This window comes from Ctenocephalides felis, unplaced genomic scaffold (assembly GCF_003426905.1).
Source record: "Ctenocephalides felis isolate EL2017-DRISC unplaced genomic scaffold, ASM342690v1 CF-g0.4_SCAFFOLD_01886, whole genome shotgun sequence".
NCBI classification, from domain to species: Eukaryota; Metazoa; Arthropoda; class Insecta; order Siphonaptera; family Pulicidae; genus Ctenocephalides; species Ctenocephalides felis.
This window is the reverse complement of record NW_020538040.1, coordinates 135,946,696-135,972,449: the sequence shown is the minus strand read 5'-3', so window position 1 is coordinate 135,972,449 and position 25,754 is coordinate 135,946,696. Positions and strand designations below refer to the sequence as shown.

General features: G+C 30.4%; 3 protein-coding genes across 8 annotated transcripts in view; 1 reads left to right on the top strand and 2 right to left on the bottom strand.

The window, feature by feature from the left end:
* LOC113378647 (GATOR complex protein DEPDC5) overlaps positions 1 to 25,754 on the top strand; it is an 84,908-nt gene that overhangs the window by 17,052 nt on the left and 42,102 nt on the right. For 2 of the 6 annotated variants that reach the window (XM_026619207.1, XM_026619208.1), the window contains 2 exons: positions 3,303 to 3,506; positions 13,283 to 13,478. In XM_026619207.1, the coding sequence (XP_026474992.1) occupies positions 3,303 to 3,370 (68 nt within the window). In that variant the 3' untranslated portion in view covers positions 3,371 to 3,506; positions 13,283 to 13,478. Of the gene's footprint in view, positions 1 to 3,302; positions 3,507 to 8,704; positions 8,834 to 13,282; positions 13,479 to 25,754 lie in introns of those variants that run through there. The other 4 variants (XM_026619210.1, XM_026619209.1, XM_026619206.1 and 1 more) reach the window with 3 other exon arrangements.
* Positions 5,612 to 11,249, bottom strand: LOC113375957 (alkaline phosphatase 4-like). Its single transcript, XM_026615893.1, has 5 exons — positions 11,061 to 11,249; positions 8,745 to 8,937; positions 7,351 to 7,484; positions 7,041 to 7,239; positions 5,612 to 5,886 (listed from the first exon to the last, which is right to left on the bottom strand). The coding sequence occupies exons 1-5, from the start codon at positions 11,247 to 11,249 to the stop codon at positions 5,612 to 5,614; spliced, it is 990 nt and encodes a 329-aa protein (XP_026471678.1).
* On the bottom strand, positions 17,014 to 18,384 carry LOC113375956 (serine/threonine-protein kinase grp-like). Its single transcript, XM_026615892.1, has one exon. The coding sequence runs from the start codon at positions 18,382 to 18,384 to the stop codon at positions 17,014 to 17,016; it is 1,371 nt and encodes a 456-aa protein (XP_026471677.1).

Genomic DNA, 25,754 nt, shown 5'->3' with positions numbered 1-25,754 from the left:
TGGTCCGGCCAGACTTTTTTCGACTTCAATTTAAAAAAAAATACTTTTAGTAAGCCTATCGACTTGAAATTTCTAGACTTCTCCTAAAATTTTATTAGCTGTCGTTCAATGAAAAAATCAGTAGATAAATATCCGACCGGTGGTCATCAAAAGATGGTTTTGCTACCAATTTGTTGGAATAACAAAGGAATTGTCTACTTTGAACTGTTACCATCCAACCGAACGATTAATTTTGATGTCTGTATTGAACAACTAACAAAATTTAACAATGCAATTGAACAAATTCAACAATGCAAAATGGTCCCGAGTTGATAATTTGAAAAGGTTTTGTATTCAACATGACAACGCATGATCACACACAACGTTTTTCATTTCACTAGGCAAATATTATTGGAGCTTAGTTGAAATGTTTTGCCTATTCCACCATATCGTCCTGACTTTGAACTATCTGATTACCTTTTGTTTCAATCTTTACGAAACTTCCTGAATGGAAAATATTACAATAATGATGGTGATGTCAAACCGTTCCCGCAGTAGTTTTTTGTCCGTAAAAACCAGAAGTTTTATGAACGCTGGATTATGATGCAGCTTGAAAGATGGCAAAAGGTGATTGATTGATTGATTTAGACAAATTCGAATAGACGAGGGAACGACAAATGTCGTCCGTGTGCCTTAAATACTTCGTTTATAGTCGCTTGTAGCGAAGGTATTAAATACGTGGATTGAATGTTAATCGAAAATTTTGAATCACATCAACCATTTCTCATATAGTGACTAAGTAACCAATAATTGATAAAAATGTATGTCAATATCAATAGAGCTAAATAAAACTAGTCGGGTGTATGGCATCGTGCCTTAAGGCAAATTGCTGGAACTTCCCGTACCATAACGAAATGTTCGAGGAGTATTGAATGTTTTCAAATAGATTATTATAAATATTGTAACATTGTCTAATATTTATAAGAATTATATAATCTGAATTGCAAAGTTGAAATTATTTGTTTAAAGTATATTAGAACTTTAGTCAGAATTAAAAATAAAATCTGAATTATTTTCGATTTACAAAAAATTTTTTTTGAACACTGGGTTTCCGATATATGTTTATAAACTATACAAATCTAAGAGAGATCTGTTAATGCATATTGCTAACCCAGCAAAAGTCTTGACGAGCGTATATTTTATGTGATTATCAACTTCAATGATGATTATAAGATTAGCTTAGTTATTCAACCTGAGGGTTTATTTTTAACTCGTAATTTAATAACGATATAATTGCTGTGACAAAAAGTGTAAGTGAAAAAATTTTATACATGTATTCTCAAAAAACTTGAGTTTTCTTAGCCATTGAGACGAAAATGTTACTATATTAGTATATTTGTTTAATGAGCTTTTAAAATGTATATTAAATACTTAAACTTTCATGAAAAGAAATTGCATAAAAAACATGTATTTTAGTAACATCAACACACTTTGCAAAAAATATTTTCAGTATCTATCAACAGGAATATTTTATGAATTTATAATAAATCTATCAATCAAAATTGTAAACGAAATGCAAAAGTGGCTGATACCATCTTATCACAAATCAGTGAATTCTTATTTTTAGTTTTATTACACATGACCTAAAAAGGCTGCATATCATGAACGATTTTATTAACTTTTTAAATCGCAATATCTCACAAAATGTGATTCAAGAAACAATTTTGTAGATAATTTTATAATCTGCAAATTAGTCTAACGTACTTTCTTTTAACTTCCCGTAGGGTAAGTTATAGTAATCGCAAAAAATCGAAAATGAAAATTTTTATATATCTTTACGTTTCAGAGGTTTCTGAATATTTTGGCATACCTTTAAAAAAATGGATGTATGTGTGTGTGTGTGAGCGTGTGTGTATGTGTGTGCGGATACAAATTTTCGTCGACGATTTCGGGAACACGGATGAAGCAGTTTGAATAATTAAAAAAAAAAAATTTGGTACGGAAAGTTCCAGCAATTTGCCTTAAGGCACGATGCTATGCGCCCCACTAGTTATAATTCTTATTTAGTAAAATGTGAAAAAACACAATTTTGTGCCATTGATCTTGAATATAAAAAAAACGTGGGGGGACTTCTGACATTTAATTTGTAAGGGCGTATTTAGCGTTTGCGTATTATATTACAATTAGATCGTGCTTGAATTCCTGAAAGTTGTCGTAAGTTAAATTTTTATAATTGAATTAAATAAAATAAAATATAGTATAATGATAAGTCAAAATAGGGTGAGTTTTTATTGGAGTTCTGTACGCTGTGCATGAATTGGACTGAATTGAATTCAAAACACAACACAAACAAAACTATTGCATGATGTGTTCAAAGGATCAGTTTTGATCTAAGATATTAATCTGCATTTAATTCAAAATTTCAAGATCTTCATTTTTGTTATACTGCGATATTTATTAGAGTTGATATCTAGCAAAATTCTATGAAATTCACCAAAATGCTACAAATTAATTGATGATATGATGATATTAAGTATTCACATTTTGTATCAATCAGCATGATTTAGTTTTGATCACGGTTTGGAATGGAAAAGTGACAACAATGGTAATTTCTGTACAAACAACGTGCCTTCTGCGCCACTTATTATTATTATTGTACTGTTCAAAGGCAATGCCCCGATGTGAGAGTACATCTTGATTTAAGCCCCTTTCCACCTTTGTTTATAGTTTTCTTAAAGTCTTGTACCTTTTACATGCATACCCTTGTCCTTTGAGATCTTACTTATTTCATAGATGACTTCGTGCAGAAGTCACTTTTTTCATAATATGGGTTGTGCGGCGATTCCCAATTACATTCCTGTATCCAGTGCGACTCTGGCATAAACTACTATTGAAATTGTTAATGCGCACGCATTAGATTACCGATATTTAGGGTATAAAAGGAAACCAGAATCTTATCAGAGTCTCTTGTTCTTGCTTCGGCAGAACATATACTACTAATCAGAGTCTCTTTCACCACAGTTAGTCATAGCATACGGTTCTCACCAATAAATATTATAGCTGCCAATAATGATCTAAGATAATTAAATTATATAAACATACGTAATTGTGTCTTCACATATATGTTTAATGCTTTCCGCTACCACTTCGGTCTTCTCTGGGAATGTAAGATAATAATAGCAAAATTAAAAAAAATGGTATAAATCATAAATACTTTTATTTAACAATTTGCTTTAAATCACGGTCACTTATATAATATGTTTTAACAAAGAAGATTTAACATCAAGAAATCAATTGACTATCTAATATAATACGTATTACAGGTATTAACAGCACGAAGACTATAGATGAGTTGACTCCAGACGCTGAACTTCTGGAACAGAGTTTATAATTTCTTCGACACTGTTCACTGCAAGCTGGATTAAATTTAGCTGATGGTCCCATACATCCTGCATAACTCATTACGTGGGCAATGTAATTTTGTTCAAATACGCCACGGATTAGATGAGAACATGGACCTGGAAAAGGTAGATAATGCAATTTGTTATTGTACAATTTATACATTTTCTATTGTTATTTCTCAAGTTATTCTGAAGTGTTATTCGATTTCAATGAAGAAATTTATTTTTATATGAAATATCTTCAGACTCTTTATAACGAATGGACGATTTTCGTCGGGTTCACTAAGATGAATTACACATGTATTTCGTTAAAATATATGAATAAACTATCTATCGTTACCTATAAAATTTAATTGTTTTCTTTATTATATCTATATAATATAAAACATACTATCTCAAGGTTCACTATCTGAAACTAAATATTAAAGCGAAGCTAATCAATTGCTTTTGTTTTGTTATAATCAAAATAAGCAAGGAAGCAACAATTTTTATTCGTGTAATGCAACCCATCTTAAAATAGGTACCATAATTTGGATGGAATATTTTTAATGATTGTCGTTTGGGCTCGCCCGTAGGTAAGCGGTTAAGAGCGACGGGACTTGTTTCAGAGGTCCCGGGTTCGACACCCGCTTCGAGCAGCCTGTTGTCAGTCGTGACAACGATTTTCACTTGGAAATATAGATAGCAATATGTTTCCAAGAGAAAATAGCCCTTGCCTGGCATTGTTGCAGCAATAAAAAAAAGTCAGCCTTATTAGATTAATTCTAATAACAAATATCATCAAATATGGATGGATTAACCATTGGGTTACCATCTAAAAAAATTCGAAGTGAGGAGAAGTTTCAGCCCAACAGCTCATAGGACGTAAGGTTCTGATTGCTGTTAAAAATATTAAAAAAAAAAATGATTGTCGTTTAATAACGTTTTTGATTTTGTATAATATCAGAATTGAAGGTTTTGCATTCTCTTCATCTTCTATTATGTATTGAATAATTGAAGATGAAATGTATGAAGGTTGAAGACGAGTAGTAATATCATGTGAACGTGGATTTTGCTTCTTATTTAAATATAACAGAAAATTATCGAATGATTTCAGTAGGGTAAGGTTGCCAAAGTCGTACCTCCTAAGAAAATAATGTTATATTAGAGAGTACTTAAATTTAAAGAAAATCTTTAGCGTTTATTGAATCTTTATTAGTTGCCTTATGATTAACAATTCGGTTGTTGCAGCAATAAAAAAAAGTCAGCCTTATTAGATTAATTCTAATAACAAATATCATCAAATATGGATATCATCAAATATGGATGGATATGGATTAACCATCTAAAAAAATTCGAAGTGAGGAGAAGTTTCAGCCCAACAGCTCATAGGACGTAAGGTTCTGATTGCTGTTAAAAATATTAAAAAAAAAATGATTGTCGTTTAATAACGTTTTTGATTTTGTATAATATCAGAATTGAAGGTTTTGCATTCTCTTCATCTTCTATTATGTATTGAATAATTGAAGATGAAAATGTATGAAGGTTGAAGAAGTAACTATCTGTGAACGTGGATTTTGCTTCTTATTTAAATATAACAGAAAATTATCGAATGATTTCAAGTAGGGTAAGGTTGCCAAAGTCGTACCTCCTAAGAAAATAATGTTATATTATTGAGAGTACTTAAATTTAAAGAAAATCTTTAGCGTTTATTGAATCTTTATTAGTTGCCTTATGATTAACAATTACTGTTTTTTATTAAAACAGGTTTTTTTACGTTTTTTTTAAATGTGCTTTTTATACGATTAGGACGCCTAGTCGCATTAGTCAAACTTCCTATAAACTTAATCCTACCTTCTACTGAAAAACTATATAGAATTTAGTCAGAGATCAAGTTAAATTAGTCACCAAGTCGAACAACGCTATAAAATCAACATCTAAAATAAAAAAAATGTAACGAATCTACTTCATAGACCTTATACTACTTAGTGCAAGGTCTATGATCTACTTATAAATTTTTTTGAATTATGTAATAATTATTAATGATTAAAAGGAAACTATTCATAAAGACACAGCCTTTGTTGGTTATACACCCACTTGGTGTTCTCCAATTTGAGCAAAATCATAAGAATATTTTATTCATTCATTATTTCTATGTATTTATCAATACAATCCATAAAACGACCTCCATTAACCCGGTGTGACCAAGGAACTCAAGATGATGTATAATTGAAATGATTATGTATTCCGGACTATAAAAGATTTGTGAGTTCTACAAATTGAACAAATCGAATTGTTATAAGCATGTTACCTGTGGCATATACGGGAACATCTTCGCCACCATGCGTCTCGTCTTTAAGGTAAAATGCTGCCAAATGCTGATAATACGGTAAATCTCTGTTTTGGTCATTTTCGACGGAAATCCAGGTCTTGTTGCTCTGCGTATCATTCTGCCTATGATAATTGTATCCTGGTCCATTGGCATAGGTTAAAGTTTCGTAGTATGTCGTATTATCGGTAGTGTAACCTGAAAAATAAGAAAATATTATTATAATATACATTTTTTTACATGAAGTTAACTAATTATATCTTAGTTATAAAATGCTTGTTGAAATTAGACAATTGCTAAGGTGACCAACTATTTTTTGTTCAGAAAGAGTACGTAAAGCAAAGTAACAAGTATTTTATAGGTAAAAAAAACGATAAAATCTCTTCTCTTTTTTCTTTTAAAAACATATTTTTCGGATTTTTTTGCTAAATGAAAACGTTTATCCAATATGGAGCCACATCTGAACAAAGTTCATTTTCCGTATTACATTTGACTATTCATGTCAAAGAATGTAACAACGTGATGACTTCTCACTGCTCCAATCATTCCCTAGTGAAAATATCCTTTAAACAGCAGCATTAGTGCCTCAACAATTTTGAATTTCTTCAGAGAGAAAGTTATTTGTAACAATATTTTTTATTGTCTTCATTAAAAATTCGACTGCTGAAGAAATTTTTCACCATTCTAAATTTTGCTATTTAGAAGGATCCATTTATTTGTACTTTCAAAGAGTACAAAACTCAGTAGATGAGTATAAATAGGTAGTTCACCTTGTAACTACAGAGGTTTATTGTTGTGACATTCGAGAAAATGGAAATGAAGAATTTTATAAAATGATAAGTTCATATATTATTAGAAGTCATGAAAGCCAGTGTGGGCTTTTTTCTTAGACATTATACACAATATCATACTTTGAGACCCATCAAAATCGATGGGTGATGTCGCACACCCAATCCAGGCATCTTTTTTGGGGACCTGTGTAATTTGGATTTATAATATATTTGGAAACATAAGTATGAATACGTACAATTCGCCTGCGCCATTGCCCATTACCAGATGGGGATAGTGCTTTTTGGTAGAGATCGTAATTAATTGTTGACATATAATTACTATAAAAATTCACGCTATTCCTTATATGTAAAACAGTTGATTTAGTTATTGTGTACTAGTTGTTAATTTTATCATTTCTATTAGTTTTTGTGCCTTCCTAACAGAAAACAACAAAAGAATTTCTTAAAAATTTGCAGTGGAATCGTTTTATTGTCCATAATCGCTAACAAACTATTATGTCTCCTCAGAGCAGGCAGCACGGGTTTATAATATTTGGCCTAAACTCTATTTTAATTGCTTACCCAGAATGTCGTTATTTCGTAAAGGATAGCCGTTAATTGTGAAAGCATGGGAATGATCTGCGGTGACTATGACTAGAGTTTCTTCAGGGTTTGTATTTTCCAATACTGTTTTGACAGCTTCGTCAAATTCAGCAGCTTCGTCAAGAGCTAATTGTGCAAAATTTTTATGATGCGCGTGATCAATACGCCCTCCTTCAACCTACAAAAAAAATATTCATGCACATCTATATTTGAAAATGTTCATCATCCATATTTGTAAGAACGTTTTAGATCGGATAATGTAGATGCAACAACTTATATAAGTAAATACCATTAAAACGAATCCTTTATCTGGCCTTTGTAATATTCCTAATGCTTGTTTGGTCATCCTTGCTAAAGACGGAGTTCCATTAGGACCCTTATCCCTCACTGCATTGTAGGGCAAATGATCTGCTGCAAATATACCTGTAGAATAAAAATAAGTAGTTTATTATAAGCAAATTATAACTTATTGCAGAAAATACAATTGTGGCAAGGGTTCCTTTGATTTTATAGCAAGTCCTTTATATTCCTTACAATTACATTTGTGATACGTGTATTTATGCAAAAGTGTTCAGTTCAGCGTTTGATTATTGCAGGCAGAAGATTGTGCAATTGGAAATGACTCCACTTAATCAAAACATATTATTCAATATTTATTGATTCCAGTATTCTTTGAAAATGTGCTATATGACTCATTAGAAAAAATGGAAAGTTAAAAACTAGTTAAGCTTATGTCGGAATGACTATAATTTGGAAATATAACCTAGGTCGTTTGGAATCATTGGTATATGATTTTTGACATTATTTGTACAGTTAATCTTCCTGTAAATCGGTACTATGAAAAGGCAGTTTCCATACTACGTGGAGCTGGAATTGCGATCTCTCTTCGATAAAACGGTACTTTTATAACACGGTTTTCGTTCAGAAGTCCTCAAGCTCCTTCCGCGCGACTTATGAACGACTTTAGTAACTGAATATTGTAAGTGACTTCAACATTTCAGTATATCATAGCTGTGTACGATACCATCGATTTTAGGAGTGTCAAGAGATTTTTTACAGGACGTTAGCTAGTCTAAAAAAAAATTCTGCTTGAAAAATATTTTTTGGGAAATGATATTTTTACTTTACCTTTTAGTTTTATCATATCCTTATATAAACCGTTCAATTTAATAAAGATAATTTATATTTTAAATCATATCTTCATATGAACTCTTCAATTCATTAAAAACGTGATCACTAGAGTTACGATTATCTTGGTCATTTTATTGATCTTCATATAACGCGGTATGAATGCTGCGATTTGTACTAATTTTAAATTTCTTACAACACAGTTACCATACTGCTCGATGTCCAGTTTCTATAGAACCCACAACTGGGTTGTACCTTAAATCCGAGATTCTTATAACACGGTTCTTGCGTTTTATCTACTGAAGAAGAGTAAAACTGGGATCGATCATACGGAAGACTTATTGATTTTTCAAATTTAAGTTTTTCTAAAAATGGGTGTTTCAGTTTAAATTTCTTTGCTTGGATCAGAAATGTACGCCTAAAGGAAGAAAGATATCAGATATTATGATCCTGTCAAAGAAAACCAAAAACGCATACATTATAAAGTAAAAGTTGAAGACGCGTTTGTATTTCAGAGTGTAAATTGCATAAAGAGTAATAAGGCGAAATTCGTACCCATCAAGTAATCGATCTCATTCACTTTCGCCTTTTCAAGTCCACCAGTCGTATTAACATAGACGCCCTGGGAGTTCAAGCTAGTCCTCGAATGAAGCCATTCTGCTACCAAATCTTGTCCATCTCCGCGTTGGCACGCCGACTCCGGGTTGCGGCTGCTGCCCATCATGTCGCTTCCACCCGCCAAAATTACCTGCCGAGAATAAATTGGTAACTGTTTTAAATCCCTTATTATTGCAAGTTTACGTTCAAGTGGTTCAAATCATTAATTGTAATTAAAGAATGTGTTTAAGCGACCATACATAAAATTGCAATCTGATCCAAATATTATATTTATATAAAATATTTGTGAGATATTATTGGTCTTCTGTTGATTATAAGTCATCAGTTCTTCAATTGGTTTTTATACAACTCAAGTATATGGAATCACTTACTACATTAGTTTTCTCAAAGTATTATAATTGTATGGAGAATTTTTTGTTTATATATGTTATTATTCTTCTTGTGTACTATAAATATTTTATTTCTTTTAACATTATAAAAATCTTGTGGTTTACTGCATGAGTGATCTCAAGGTGGAGACATTCTGTATAATTCATATGCCAGCAAATTGCTGAAACTTTTCGTAACGTAATTTAGAATTTTTAAAAGCTTTAAATATTTTTTAAAACTGTGATAAAATCAAACTTTTTGGATTTTTTTTTTAATTGTGATTTTTTTTTTGAAAAACTGATATTATTCAGAGACGTAATACAGAAGCGCCTAAGTGTCGCGTTGCAGACTAACGGTTAAACCAAAAAATCTTGGTACGGTCATAGAAATAAAAGCAAAATTTGCATATATGTACTATTTCTAGACATAAGACATATTTTATAATTCAATACATTATATATCACTGATGCATTTAATGTTAATTATGATCTCTATCTTTGGTAATTTGTAAATTTTTATATATTCGGTTTGGAACAATTATATTGCTCTCAATAGAGACCAATTTTCGGATAAAATAGAAATGTTATGATGTTAAGTGTACTTATATTTAAAATCTCTTTAAAACATCTGATAATCTGATATATAACGATCATTTTTGGCATTTTTTTTAAAGTTCAATTTTGTTAAAAAATTCATTTTTTTCAAAAATTTCAAAATTCGCAAAAATCTATTTTTTTAAATTATAAAAACTTATTAAAGCTTTTAAATAATTTACGTTACGAAACGTTTCAGCAATGTACCTTAAGGCATGATTGCATGCACCACTAGTTATATATTTTGTAATTCTTAGAAACTAAAGTTTATTAAAATATAGAAGTAGAAAAAGAACTTTATTAAAATAATTTTTAAACATAATTAACTTCCCGTAAGGTAAGTTATAGTAGTCGCAAAAAAAACGAAAATGAAATTTTTATATATCTTTACGTTTCAGAGGTTTCTGAACATTTTGGCATACCTTATAATTAGAAAAAATGGATGCATGTGTGTGTATGTATGTGTGTATGCGTGTATATGTGGAGTGTGTGTGTGATACAAATTTTCGTCCGATTTAAATAATTCAAGAAATATTTTACTTGTATTGACGAAATGAACAACTGGTGAATTTTTTTGTAAAGGCAGGTGTAGCGTCTCCGGAGATCCAATAGAAGAAGTAAAAAATAATGCTGCGGTCAAAAATAAACATTAGACATATGTACGTCGTATTATCAGATATTTTATTAAGATTATATTAATAAGTACAAATTTTGTGTAGATTTATATGGGTTCCGTACCAAAGTTTACACGATAGATGGCTTAGCGGCGCTTACGCGCTTTGATATTTCGACTTCGAATCAGCTTTGCAGCACGATTGCTTAAAAAAAATGTTCAAAATTTTCAAAATAAATCAAAATACAAAAAAAATCGAAATATTAATAAAATCCATTTTTTCATAAGTCAAATTTAAAAAAAAAAATTCAAAATTTCTCAAAACTCTATTTTTTTTTCAAAGTTTTGCAAAGTTTTTTTTAATCATTTAGTTTTCGGTAAGGGAAGTTCCAGCAATTTGCCCTAATGCACGATGCCATGCACCACTAGTTTAGTTTTAGTTTCAATAACTAAATGGATGCTTGTTAAAAAAAATGTTTTTAATTACATATTTTAATGCCTGAAAAATTATTATCACATATTTATATATATGTATGTGCGCAAAGTAATTCACCAGATTGAAATATCGGCTAACAGCTACTACGAATAATATGTAATACCCTATTTTGTGTCAAAGCAATTCACTATAAATGCTTGATAATTTCGTATTAATAGTGAGTTCGTAATATTTCTACTTACGTTCAATTTATTGCCTGGTGCTTCTTGCACAAGTTGCCTGGCGATGTCCTTTAAGCCGCTCATCTCCCTGAAATTTTCGGGCACGGACACATCGCATTCCCAATCCCGGTGAACGCTTCTCGCGTAGAGCGCGGCTGGAGTTGCGTGAGTTACTCGTGTTGTCGTTACGAAACCTGAAATAAAAGTCATTTTTATAGCAAACCACAATATTGTAAAATATCGTGACAATAATTATTTTAAAATATCGTGCTGATCAACAAACGGCACATTGCATTGATAACACGTTTCCTTTCTTATAAATGATAACAATTGAACTAATGGTGACTTAAGGGGGTATTCTACCGTAGAATTTTGAAAAAATCGAAAAATTTTTTTTTCATATTTTCAAAGTTTAGTTATTCAAAAATATGTCAATAAAAGGATTTTTCAAAATTACTATTATTTCCTGAGTTATAGCCGTTTTAGTAACGTGGCCTCGGTTCGGGTCCGACTTGTCTCAAAACTTTGAACGCGTTTTTCTCGGAACTACTTTTTTCGAGCTGGCGGTAAGGATATCTCGAGTTCTAATGAACCGATTTACTTCAAATTTGGAGAGAATCTTCTCTATACATCGCTTTATCGTATGGACCTTGCCCAAAACTATAACTTTTCATTTAGTATTTTTAAAAAATTCGGATTTGTTAAAAAAACATGAAAAAAAATATTTTTTTTTTCAAACTGCCGCCATTCAAACAAAACAAATTTGTTTGACTTATCCGAGGTTCATACGATAGCGGCATCTATTATAATTAAGAATCCATCTATTTTTTATGTTTCAAATCACCAGGAGGGTTGGAATCATGTACGCCAGGACACCCTCTTTTTTTGGGAACCTCCACTTTGACTGCTCATAACTTTGTGAATTTTAATTTTTTTTTAATAATAATTTTTTTATGTAATAATAAAATATCAATAAACAAATGATAAAATAATCGATAGTAAAAATATTATTTGTTTCCTTTATACAGCGCTTCAAAAACCGGGCGAAATTCATGACTCTACAGTAGAATACCCCCTTAAGGAAACTTGCTGTACTGTAATTAAACATTGCTGGAAACTATACCGTAATTAAACATTTGCAAAATAAAAACTAGTGGGGCGCATGACATCGTGCCTTAAGGCAAATTGCTGGAACTTCCCGTACCAAAAAAAATTTTTTTTTAAAAGATTAACATTTTTGAAAAAAAAATTACACTGAAAAATTAGATTTTTGAGGAACTATAAATTTTTGACAAAAATTTACTTTTTTTGAAAAAAAAGACTATTTGAAGAAAAGTGTATATTTTGGAAATTCTAAACTTTTTTTTCAAAGCAATCATACTGCTTTAACTGCATAGAGACGAAATATCGAAAATAAAGATTGGTACGGAACCCATAGGAATGTAAACAAATTTATACTTATTGTTAAAATCTCTATAAAATATCTGATAATTTGATGTGCATATGTCCAATGATCATTTTTGACCGCCAAATGGCATTTTTTACTTTTTTTACTAGATCTCCGAAACAGCTAGGCCTGCCTTCATGAAAATTTGATCAGTTCTTCATCTTGTTAATACAAGTAAAATGTTTTTTGAATTATTCAAATCGGACGCTCCGTTCTCATAAAAACTGAGTTACCGTTTTTGGCACTTTTTGCCCCATATCTTCGGAACGGCTAGACCTGCCTTCGTCAAAAACTAATCAGCACGTCTCCTTACCAATACGAATCGAATGTTTTTCGAATTATTCAAATCGCATCATCCGTGTTCCCGAAATCGTCGACGAAAATTTGTATCCGAACACACATACACACACACACATACATATATTTTTTCTAAGGTACGCCAAAATATTCAGAAACCTCTGAAACGTAAAGATATATAAACATTTTCATTTTCGATTTTTTTGCGATTACTATAACTTACCCTACCGGAAGTTAATAACAATCAATTATTAATAAAAATGATTGTATCAGTTAGTAATAAATAAGTTATAAATATTTTCAAATAATTATTATGAATACAGCAGAAACTCGATTAACCGGACTAATTGTTGTCGATGAGCATTCGGATAATCAAAAATCCGGATAATCGAATGTATGAAGAATAATGTTATTTATTTATTAAAAATAACAAATAAATGCATAGATATTAACGAAAATCAATGTTTATTAAAAAATGAACACTTTCTTATCTATGTAGAGTGAAGTGGACAGACGTGGGCCACAGGTTGGAGTGGGCTACCAGAATAACACTAAGACTAGACATGTATATGGAACTGCGCACATATTTATCATATTTTGATACTTGCTCAATTTTAAAAAGCATTTGGAGGTTATAAACCTACACTCTATAGCAGGGGTGGGCAAATACTTTAAAGCGCGGGCCAAAATGAAATTTTCAAAATGTCTCTCCCGGGCCGGAGGTTTTGGGTGGAGTTTTTTCCCTGTCCAATTTTTTTTTGACAAAAACACTATGTATCATTTCAATTTGAATAAAATATGTCACGTAATTTTTAAAGAAATATTATTATAAATAAATGGCTGTTAAATAAACCGGTCAATGAAACATTTTATTTTGTTATTTATGTTTTAACGATACAAATTATTTTATATTGACGCACAGTTACAATTTAACATTTATATTGCATTTCGTAGATATAATAGTAAATAGATTTCAAAAACGTAAAAATAAATATTTAAAGTTAATGCGAAACGTGAAATCTCGAATATTCATCTGACATTATTTCTTCAAAATTGGGTTCCAAATCACTTGTGGCAATCCTTAATACCGAGTGCAGATTTTCAGTAATTTCTGATCGATATTTATTTTTCGTGGAAACCATTAAAGAAAAAGTTCTTTCACAAATATATGTCGAACGAAATAAAACAATGTATTTTTGAACATAGTTAAAAAAAATGTTTGAAATGTTCGTTATTCAAAGCACTTAATTCGTTTGAGTGAAAATTTTCTTTTAGTAAATTATTTGATTGTAAGTCAATTAGTTCTTGTTGAATTTCAACAGGAGCTTCGAGAAATCGTTTAGCCAAGCCTTATTTTGCAATTCAGGAAAATCATGTAGTTTTCCTTTTATCGACAAGAAGGATACTATTTCATCATGTAAAAATTGTTCTCGAAAGCCTTACATTTCCAAAAATATGTTTCTTTTCAAGACAACAGATCTCCGACACTTGTACCATGCATTGTTTAACAAATTCTGTTTCAGAAAACGGTTTACAGAACTTAGCAATTTTATGTGCGATAACATAACTTGCTTTTGTGGTAGATTTCTCTATATTACTTTGTTTGGTAAAAATCAGCGTACCGCCCATTTTATTACGCCTATTATATATACAGTACACACACTAATAATGTTGATGTCAACAAAATCTCATAAAAGAGTTTAAAAAAATAAGCGTGCGGGAATTTTCAACGGGCCGGATAAAATGAGCAAAAGGGCCGGATCCGGCCCGCGGGCCGGCTTTTGCCCACCCCTGCTCTATAGTTATAAAAATTCCAAGTACCAGCAAAAGTTTCCAAGAAGACAACGATTTTGGCATGATTTGCAATAGATTGATGTTGGCATAGATGTCAAGAAAAAACTCCTTCGAGTGCGATGACTACGACAGACCCTTGAAGCGCTTGGATATGACCAACTGCACCGACTTGACGTGCACCAATTACGCCTAGAATCTGTGCTTGATTGTTGCAGAATGTTTTTTTAAACAATTTTATCCAACTTTATAACTTCTTTTCAGACATTAAATGAACATTTTTACTGAAGTCACTGTTTTTTCAATTTCTACCCTTCATTTCGAGTCAACGATTTTGAATTTTGTAAATTTGACAACAGATTCGTAATCAGCATATTTGAAAACACTCAGAGTAAGAATTTGAAGCATTTAGCAGCATTTTTTCAGATAAAAATTTGGCCCACTTCTCCTTACATTTTCGAAAAACACGTTAAATACACTTTTTTTGCCATTCAAAAAAAGAGATACTTCCAAACATAATTGCAAGCATCTGCTATGATAAAAAGTTGCATATTGGAGTACCCTTAGAACTACAAAAAAAAAAAAATATTTACATTTTTAACCATTTTACAACCCACTTCTGTCCACTTCACTATACATATATATTTTCTTACATTGCATTACATACAAATACTAAGCTGCAGCATTAATCATGCAAAAATTCGACTTGTAGGTATGTACATACGTACATGTAAATTGGTAGTTGGTAGTCCGGATAATCGTGAATCCGTATAACTGAGGTCCGGATAAACGAGGTTCTACTGTACTGCAAATTTCATCGTCGTAATTCATAAAGCTAATATTATATAAGTGCTTATATTTAAACGACGACGTAATTTATGTTGTGTCGACACGAGCAATATTATTTTTTACGAATCTACCAAACCGTTGGTCCTGCCTTCTCAAAAATTTAAATAATTACACACTCGGTCAATACGAATCGAATTCTTTTTTAATCATTTTAATCAGATGTGCTTTCTCTCAAAAACTGGTTGTTTTTGCACTTTTTGCTCTATATCTCACGAACGGCTGAACGTGCATTTGCCCAAAACTAGTCAGCATCTCTCCCCATCAATATAATTCAAATGTTTTCTGAATCATTCAAATCAGTTGATCTATGCTCCCAATATCGTAGACGAAAAATTATACCCAAACATCCGCGCACACACATGCATCCATACTTTCTAAGGTATGCCAAAATGTTCAGAAACTCCAGAAACGTAAGACATGCAAAAAAAATTTTCGTTTTGTTGCGATTTCTATAACTTACCCTACGGGAAAGTTAAATATTAAAAAATGAACACCATAATATTAATAGATTGGAAGGACAAAAATAAAATAATAAACAATGTAGTATATTATATTTCAAATAGATGAAGTTAGTTAAATTATTACGTGCATATTTTCACAGTTTTGTTCCATCTTGTTATTGGCTATTGGTTATATTCCATTATATTTAAGTACTATTATACTATTAACTATTTATAGAGCTATACGCACAATGTACTATGAGTGTTATTTTCTGTTACCGAGCTTTTGTTAGAAAGCAACTCAGTGGTTGTTCTATGTCTTTGTGATGAAATTTTCACATAGGTAGTTCTAATTATATATATATATATATATATATATATATATATATATATATATATATATATATATATAACGATGAAAACATTTTTGGGAAATAATTTGGGTCATTTTCAGATGAAAACAGTTTTGGGTCTTTATTTTTGAAGAATGTACATAAAATATCAAAAACAATAATTTTAATTTTAAATATGCATAAAAGATACATGATCAATGTAGGTATTTCACGCGCAAATGATTTCTATACGTAATAATTCACTTAACAACGGTTCGTGCATTTTATATAAAAATGTTGTAAAATCTTAACCTTGATATCTTGTTTTTCATATTGCAATATTTGCATGATCGATGATCAAATTAATTTATCAGAGCTAATTCAAAGTGCTTGTAATCATCGTTGTTATTCCATGACATTATTTTTCTTTGAAGGAGTATTTATGTTTATAATTTATTTCAAACTTACCATTATGGTTTTAATAACGATTAACCTGTACAAAAAAATTTCACACTTATAGATTAAGAACTAAACAGAAATACCTTTTAATATATGTATAAATAAATTATTGGATCTGAACAGTGAAATTTACCACAAAATATTTTTTTTTATCTTTCGCTAACCATAACGGTGAATTCGAAGAAAATGATTTTTTTATACACTTCAACTCACCAACAGATATAAACAATTTCAAGCAGTCAGAAAGAACTTAAATCAGTAATTCCAATAATTTATCAACAACTAATTTATTTCATGAAAACATTTTTGTTGTATACATAGTTCATAACTATTAAATGGTCTAAAATATTGTCATGTAGTTAAAGATCAACAGGAGCTTTGACTATAATGTCACCTAAATTGTTTTTTATTTCTAGAAATCTTCTTTTAAATTCTAAACCACAGCCTTTTGATAATCGGAAGTCCATCAATAATTTGTTTTTTATTTTTATTACATTGGCTTTGAATACCAATGGCATTTTGCGCCTGTCTAATGTGTTTATTGTTACCACGCCCTTATTTGTTTTCCAAAATTCATTTTTGTTGAGGCAACTAGTAAGCTTCTTAATGACGCCCTCAGTATCTCCGCTAACAAAGAATCTAGTCATTCTTTTAACTAGCAAAACATTTTGTTTTGTACTTTGTGGGAGATTCAAGTGAGTACTTAAGACCATATCATCCATAAGCACCGGCTGCGAGAAGCAAACATCATCTCTGGAACAAATTGTGTTTTCTTCAGCATTTGGAACAATTACAGATGCCGAAAGTGAGCATTTGCTGTTATTTTGTTCATAATTAGGCATTGCACAAAATCGCTTACAAGGGGGCTCATGCACTACATCTTGGTGTGATATTTCAGAATCTTCACTAATGAATTTCATTGCGCACCATCTATGTTTTATTAGATTATCTAAGTTGATCCTTTTATTTGGAAGAGGTGATAGTATTTTTCTCAGCAAAGACAATATTAAATTGCTGAGCTTGGTCCAAGGCGTTAGCGAAGTATATGAATTTATTTCCCAAGCTGTGTATTGATGATATTTCCACGTGGGTTCATCCCACGGCAACTCTCCAGTAAGCATGGCAGTTAAAATTATCCCGCAAGACCAAATATCGGCAGGCTCAGCTTTGTAAGATCCAGTTAAAACTTCTGGAGCAATATAAGGAAGAGTTCCACATCTCTTCTCAAGAAGGCGTTCACGACCATTTACTCGAAATATAGTAGCCATTCCAAAATCCGAAATTTTCAAATTATCTTTATCATCAAAAAGTATATTTTCGGGCTTTAAATCCCTATGTGTTATACCTCTCCTGTGTAGATATTGCAAACCACACAGCAACTGATTAAAATATTTCTTCGCTTCATTATTTTTCATACCAAATTCAGGCTCTATTCGATCGTACAACTCACCGCCTTCTGCAAACTCCAAGAATATATATTCAATATTGCCTTGTGTATTTTGTCCAAATAGTTTTAAGATGTTTCGGTGGCGCAAAGATTTTTGTATAACAACTTCTTTGTGCACAGCACGTTTAGCATCCCGATGCTTGGCTGTGTCGATTGTTTTCATTGCCAGAGCTTCTCCACTTCGTCGATTTAGGACTAGCCTCACTTCGCCATAAGTTCCTTCTCCTAGTATTTCTCCTACGGTCCAACCCTCATCAAATTTGGGCGCTTTTGAAGCCGCCATATTGGAACGAAAAATTTTCACATTTTAATAAAAAAAATCTGCCTTGAATAAAATACTGTCTACGTTGTTTGGCATATCACTTGACCAGTTAACTGCGATTGACAAAAATACGATTGATTGAAGTGATTAACAAATATACTCATCATGGCAATGGGAAGTGGCCAATTTTTGCCTGATGACGAGTATATCCGTTATGCGTACGAAAGAGTAAGCATTTGCTATTGAAATTGGCATTTTTGAAAAGGAAAAACAAATTATATTGTGAAATGTCAAGTTTAGAATATTTTGAGGCTGTGATTGTATGAAATAAGTAGTTGTAAGTGGCATTTTACCTTAAAGCAAGTTGTATAAATTTCCCGAAATGTAGAAATGATATACTTAATCAATAAGATTTAAAATTAAGCTTTTTAATCACATTTTTTACTATTTATTTTGAAAATAGTTTTTGCTTTTCATCAAAAGTATTCTTTCTGTCATACATTATACATGTATAAAATTTCATTGAATTTAATCTGGTTTTAACTTAACACATATGTAATATATATATATATATATATATATATAAAGAACCTATTTCATTCAGCCATTTTCAAAAAGTTTATCAACACATAACAGATTGTAATTGAAATTAAAACAATCGTAATCTTATTTTCTAAATCTTGTAATTAACAAGTTAATGAAAAAAGTATAAACTATATGAGCATGGACAACATTTGCCTTGTGAGAAATTTTGCAGTCAGCCCATATTTAAGAAAAAGTTTTTGTATGAAATCGCTTTTTGCTGTTACTCGATGTACTTTTGAACTTTTTTTATATATAAATAAATAGCAATTAAAAATTACAAATTTCTATGAGCTATTAAGCAAAAGTATACAAAAAATATACATTACATAAAATAACATACACAAATACGTAAATACAAATATGAACAAATATTCAAACATGAATAATTATACGATATAGTTTTTTAGTATTCGAATCCCTCCAGCGAGAGATTTACAAATAAGTGCTAGGTTGTATCATTGGCGGTACATTGAGCAAAGATGTAACTAATGCATTCGAGTGATACTCAAATTTTAAGACTTGGGTATTTTTCTGCTTTTAATAATTTTTTGTGCAAATGAGATTTGGAGATATCAAATTATATAAAGAGACAAACAATGAAACATTTGTTATTGTCCTAAGTATATTTGATTGGATTTTTTGTATAATTTTAATATTAAATTTCGTACGACTGCCCCAGATTTTGACTCCATAAGTCCAGATCGGTTTAGGTATTGTATTATATTATTTATAAGACGTTATTCTCCATAGACAATTCAAACTTTCTCCCAATAAGCCAGTGAAGCTTTAATTTGTGGAATTTTATATTTCATGTGCACTTGTACTTGTTGGTACATGTGTACTGGTGCTTGTTGATCATTGTTTAAAAATACTGATGGTCATGTATCTTAGTTTTTTCATGTTTTGGTCCAGTCTTCAATGATATTAAGGTAGGATTACAATTTATGTAGGGATGCAATTGGGTCTTTATTTACTGCTAGGATGGCTATATAGTCGGCGAAAGTAACTATCGTGGAGAAGTCCAGTAGGAAAATTATGGGTATACAATAAATAAAGAAGACCTAGTACGCTGCCTTGCGGTTCACCAGCTTTCATAATCTTAGGTTGGATTAATGCCGTATCTATTCTCATTTTAAATTTTATATTTTTCAAATAAAATTAAAAAAAATGTAGCACATGCTGGCAATATTTTTTTATTTTATATATAAGTCCTTCGTATCACACCTGGTCGAAGGCTTGACTTACTTGTCAAAGGAATGTTGCAGAGCAATATTCTTTTGCTTCGTTGGCTTTGTTTATAGTGACGACTAATCTGTGGCACTGCTGTATTGTTGAGTGTCCTTTTCGGAATCTAAATTGGTGTTCTGGGATAATATTATTAACTTCAAAAATGTCTTCCTATATCAGTCTTTCAAGTACTTTGGATAAACTTGGTAGGGGACTAATAGGTCTCTAAAGCTTACTAATTTTAAATCCTTACCAGTTTTTGGGACCATTTTAACAACAGCGGGTTTGAAAACTGATGGCCAATAACTGAGTTTAATAGAATTATAAATATATGTTATAAAAATGTACCCCTTTTCAGTATTCTTTTAAAAATATTGAAGAAATTTGATTTATTTCAGGCGACTTGTTGTTTTTTAATAGATTTATAGACTATTTAGACAGTGGAGAATTCAGTAATAAAGTTTTGGGTACTCTTAGATTCATCTGCAGACAATTGCAAAGGAATATTAGGATCAGATGCATTAGGCGAAAATACAGAGCTCAAATAAGTTGAAAAAAGTTTGGTCTTTTCAGATTCACTTCTTGCGCATGAATTATTGCTAGAAATTATTTTAATAAGTAAATTTGCAACTGTTGTTTTTTTCTTGCATTGCCTCGGGATTTAATTGTCGAATCTGTTAATTTTTTATTTACGTAATTAAAAAAATTACTTTCGTTAAATTATCCAATTTTCTGTTTTATGTTGCAATAAGTTCTCTTAACTGAAAGATAGTGTGATTTTTGCCATACACTTCTAGAGAAGGGTTTTTCAGAAATTAATCTTCTTATTTCTAAAGTAGTTTTCTGGTTTTAATGTGATGATTGTAATATTGCTATTAGGTTATTCAAAGCTTTCTCTATGTCAGTGGGAGATTTAAGTCTAGTGTTTAGCCTTATTTCAGCATCTATAGTATGTCGGCATAAGTTCCAGATAATATTAGAGTTGTGTAGCACAGGGACTTCAGTTTTAGATAAATAGATAGAATTTATCGAAGCTATCACTGCAGTGTGATCTCATGATACGTCATACTTTTGAACATAAAAAACTTTTTTTTTATTTGGTTTTGTACTAGTTTCGATGTGTAGATGTAAATGAGAAAACGAACAACTGCTACAAAAGGCATAAATAGCAAAACAAAACTCTGCATTTTTATTCGGATCAACTCAGATATATAGAAAATATATATAAAACTACAAAAATAACTTAACAATTCAATAAGTCGTTTTCGAGAAAAACATCATAAATACCAATTTTATAAAAGTCAAGTGAATGACAAATCGGACAAGAAAGACAAAACGCTCATCATGATGCAAATATTAATAATTATTTCAAGTTCTTTTCATTCAAGTTTAGTAAATTAGTTAACAATGAAAGTCTATGCATGTTAATTTGTTTGTTTGCAACGTGCCGTCTATAAATAATGATGTGTTATTTTGAATTTAGTACTGAGATTATTAATTTCATAGTGTATTACTCAATCAATAAATTTGCATTTGTTATTTTAATTATGTAAATAATTGATTATAAACAAATTGTAATGAGCCTGAATAAACCTAATGTTTATTTGATTAATTATTTTATACAGCTGCTTTTATATGATTCTATTATGAGTCAATTACTTGTGCATGTACCTTGTAAAAAGGCAAACCTATCTAGGAACAAATGTTTCCTTCCTATTCGAAAAGTGATTCATAAGTTGAAATTTTATTTTGTATTAATCGTCTGATTTGTAATAATTCTGAATATTCACTTCTAAATGTCTTAAAAAATGAGTTGTTTTTATTTAATTTATCAAAATATTAATACTTGTTAAATTATAAATAATATATATATTCTTAAAAAAAAATAAAAAAATTTAATCTTTTTTGAACAACTTTAATTTTTGGTACAGGAAGTTCCTGGAATTTGCCTTAAGGCACGATGCTATGCACCACTAGTTTCGAAATAAAGGGTATGGGCGCATTGCCATACAGAATCGGCCCCACCCTGGTATTTAAATAATTTATACGCCATTTTATAGGTCTATTTGATAAAAACCGATATACCAATTTTCAACTTTGTACCTCATCTTATGGCCGAGATATCATTGAAAATATGCCAAAGTGGCCCCTTCTTTTAAACTTACTTTTTGGCGTAACCATAAAAGATATCGAAAAAATTTTTACGTGATTCTACTTACATTGACTCAGACCACATTACGTAGAACAATCGATTCCAAAAAATCGTTTACTATTAGCTGAAAAAGACAAAATAATTTTTCAATTGATTATTTCGGGTAGTGCATTTATTTGGACCACTTTCTAATTAGCGTTATTCGAAAGCCTATTGTTTTTTCTTTGAGTACTGCAAATATTGTTCAAATCAATTTAGTGGAACACATTGGAAAATTGAAAAGAACAGAGCAAGTACACCCGCGCGTAACACTAATAGTACCCTGCAATTGCATAGAGTTCGTTCGGACGCAAAACAGTGCGCGATGCGCCGAAACGATTCTTAAGAAATTCTGAATGCGAAAATATTTATTTTATAGTTATATATGTATATATACATATGAAATAATAATATAATGAAACATTTTAGTTTCAACAAACACAAAAAATTTTTTTTTTGAATGATAGTTGTAACATTGTGGCAATAAAGCCCTTATTGTGACCATTCTTTATCAGTACTACAATTTCATTTGATGTAAAAAAATATATACCTCTAATAAAATATAGCTGAATGTACTTTGTATAGTTTGCTATGAAAAATAAATTAAAAAAAAATTCTTGTAGAAGCTTTTTGTATAGTACTTCAGTAATTTACAAAAATTATTACTGAAAGTATTCTAATAATCATTATTTTTATAATATAAAATATATAATTAATTTATTTCGAAAATTATATTATTATAAATATAATATTTGTATCTTTTGTGTGGTTTATGCGAAAGATCGTGTTTTTTTTAACTAATTTTGTATTAGCTAATTCGCATCTACTTATAATATAGTGACATTTTAAATGCATTTAGTTTCAGTATATATTTTTAACTTTCCGCAAGTAAGTTATTGTAATCGTTCAAAAATCGCAATCGAAAATGTTTGCACATCTTCACGTTTCGAAGGTTTCTGAACATTTTGGAATACAATAGAAAAAAATTATATGTGAGTATGTGTATTTGTGTTATATTTCGTGTATGAATGATGTAATGAACATTCGATTCCTTTTGATGAGGAGACCTACTGATTAGTTTTTAACAAATACAAGTCGGAGATACGGAGCAAAGATAGAAACCGAGTTTTCAAGAGAACGAAAAATCCGATTTAAATGAATCAAAAAAGCTTTTGCTTTTTTGGACGACAAGATTTTTTTTTTTTAAAAAAAACATATTTTTTTTAATTCTCAAAATTATTATCAAACATAATTCGAATCAAATAAATAATTTTAATTTTGCTATTCATTTTATGCAATTCTTAGATAATATCCTTCGTTCTAACTCCGCTTCATTAAGTTTTGTTCATTCACTTTTCAGGCTAACATATTTAAACGCCATCGTTCAATTTAAGAGCACTTTTATTTTGTCTATAAATTCGAATAATAAAAGTTACAGTATTTATAATAATATATTTGAAAGCATTCAATATTCTTATTTCATTATAGTACGGGAAGTTCCAGTAATTTGCCTTAAGGCACGATACACCACTAGTTTTAGTGATTTAATTAATATAGTAAAACTAATAATGTCTAAAAATTTCAAACTCCGTGAATTTATACATATATAACTATAAAATAAATATTTTCGCATTCAGAATTTCTTAAGAATCGTTTCGGCGCATCGCGCACTGTTTTGCGTCCGAACGAACTCTATGCAATTGCAGGGTACTATTAGTGTTACGCGCGGGTGTACTTGCTCTGTTCTTTTCAATTTTCCAATGTGTTCCACTAAATTGATTTGAACAATATTTGCAGTACTCAAAGAAAAAACAATAGGCTTTCGAATAACGCTGATTAGAAAGTGGTCCAAATAAATGCACTACCCGAAATAATCAATTGAAAAATTATTTTGTCTTTTTCAGCTAATAGTAAACGATTTTTTGGAATCGATTGTTCTACGTATGTGGTCTGAGTCAATGTGAGTAGAATCACGTAAAATTTTTTTGATATCTTTTATGGTTGCGCCAAAAAGTAAGTTTAAAGAAGGGGCCACTTTGGCATATTTTCAATGATATCTCGGCCATAAGATGAGGTACAAAGTTGAAAATTGGTATATCGGTTTTTAGCAAATAGACCTATAAAATGGCGTATAAATTATTCAAATACCAGGGTGGGGCCGATTCTGTATGGCAATGCGCCCATACCCTTTATTTGTCAGCGTCGTATAAGTTTCAGAATTTTTCATAGGTTTAATAAATTCAGCTTATTAGAACTGTTAGATTTTCTGGGGGTGTTATTTATTTAAATTGCTCAAAGCATTCAAAAGTTTCCAATATTCGCAAAATTTTCAATGAAATATTTTGCCAAATGCCTAATTCTCTAAAAGTTTAAACTTTCAAATACCATCTAAATATTTTAAATATTTTTAGTTTGACTACAGATTATATATAAGATATTTACTAACTTGCCGTAGGGTAAGTTATAGTAATCGCAAAAAAATCGAAAATTAAAATTTTTGCTTATCTTTAAGTTTGAAAGGTTTCTGAACATTTTGGCATACCTTAGAAAAAATTGATGTATGTGTGTGTGCGGATACAAATTTTCGTAGACAATTTTGGGAACACGGATCAACAAAGAGCGATTTGCTTTGTATGCGGAAGTCCTGGGTTCAAATCCCAGCTCCTTCAGAACGTTTTTATACGCGTTAAAATATCTTAAAAATTATAGGTAAATGAATGAACTGTATATTTAATAATTTGAGCGTATAGATATCAATCTTAGAATATCATAAATGATTTTGAGCTTTTTTAATTTTATTGCAAAAATAAATTTAAGTGGTGCATGGCCTTGTGACTTCCTAAAGCAAATTGCTGGAACTTTCCGTACTCTAATTAACCATTTAAGGAATAAAAATAATCAATAACTAATAAAAATTATTGAATAATTAATAACAATTGTTTCACATATTTTAAGTAGATTATTATAAATACTGTAAATTTATAAGTGCTTAATAAAATCGTTTTTTTTTTCAAAAAAAAAACGAACTTTTATAAAATTTTCAAATTTTGAAAAACATTCAAAATTACCAAAATAATCAATTAAAAAAAATTGAACAAATTTCTTGTGAGTTGTAAGTTGTTTGTAGAATACGCTCGTTGCCCAATTTAAATAAGCACTTATAAGTTTACAGTATGTATTTTAATAAATATCGATTTGAAAATATTTAAAACAATTGTCATTAATTTATTTTTAATTATTGAGTATTTTTATTGATTATTGATTATTTTCATTCCTCGAATGTTTACGGGGCACGGGGAATTTCAGCGATTTGCCTTAAGGCACGATGCCATGCACCACTAGTTTACTTTTTTTTACTATTTTTTATAGTTTGCCAGGGTAAAGGTTC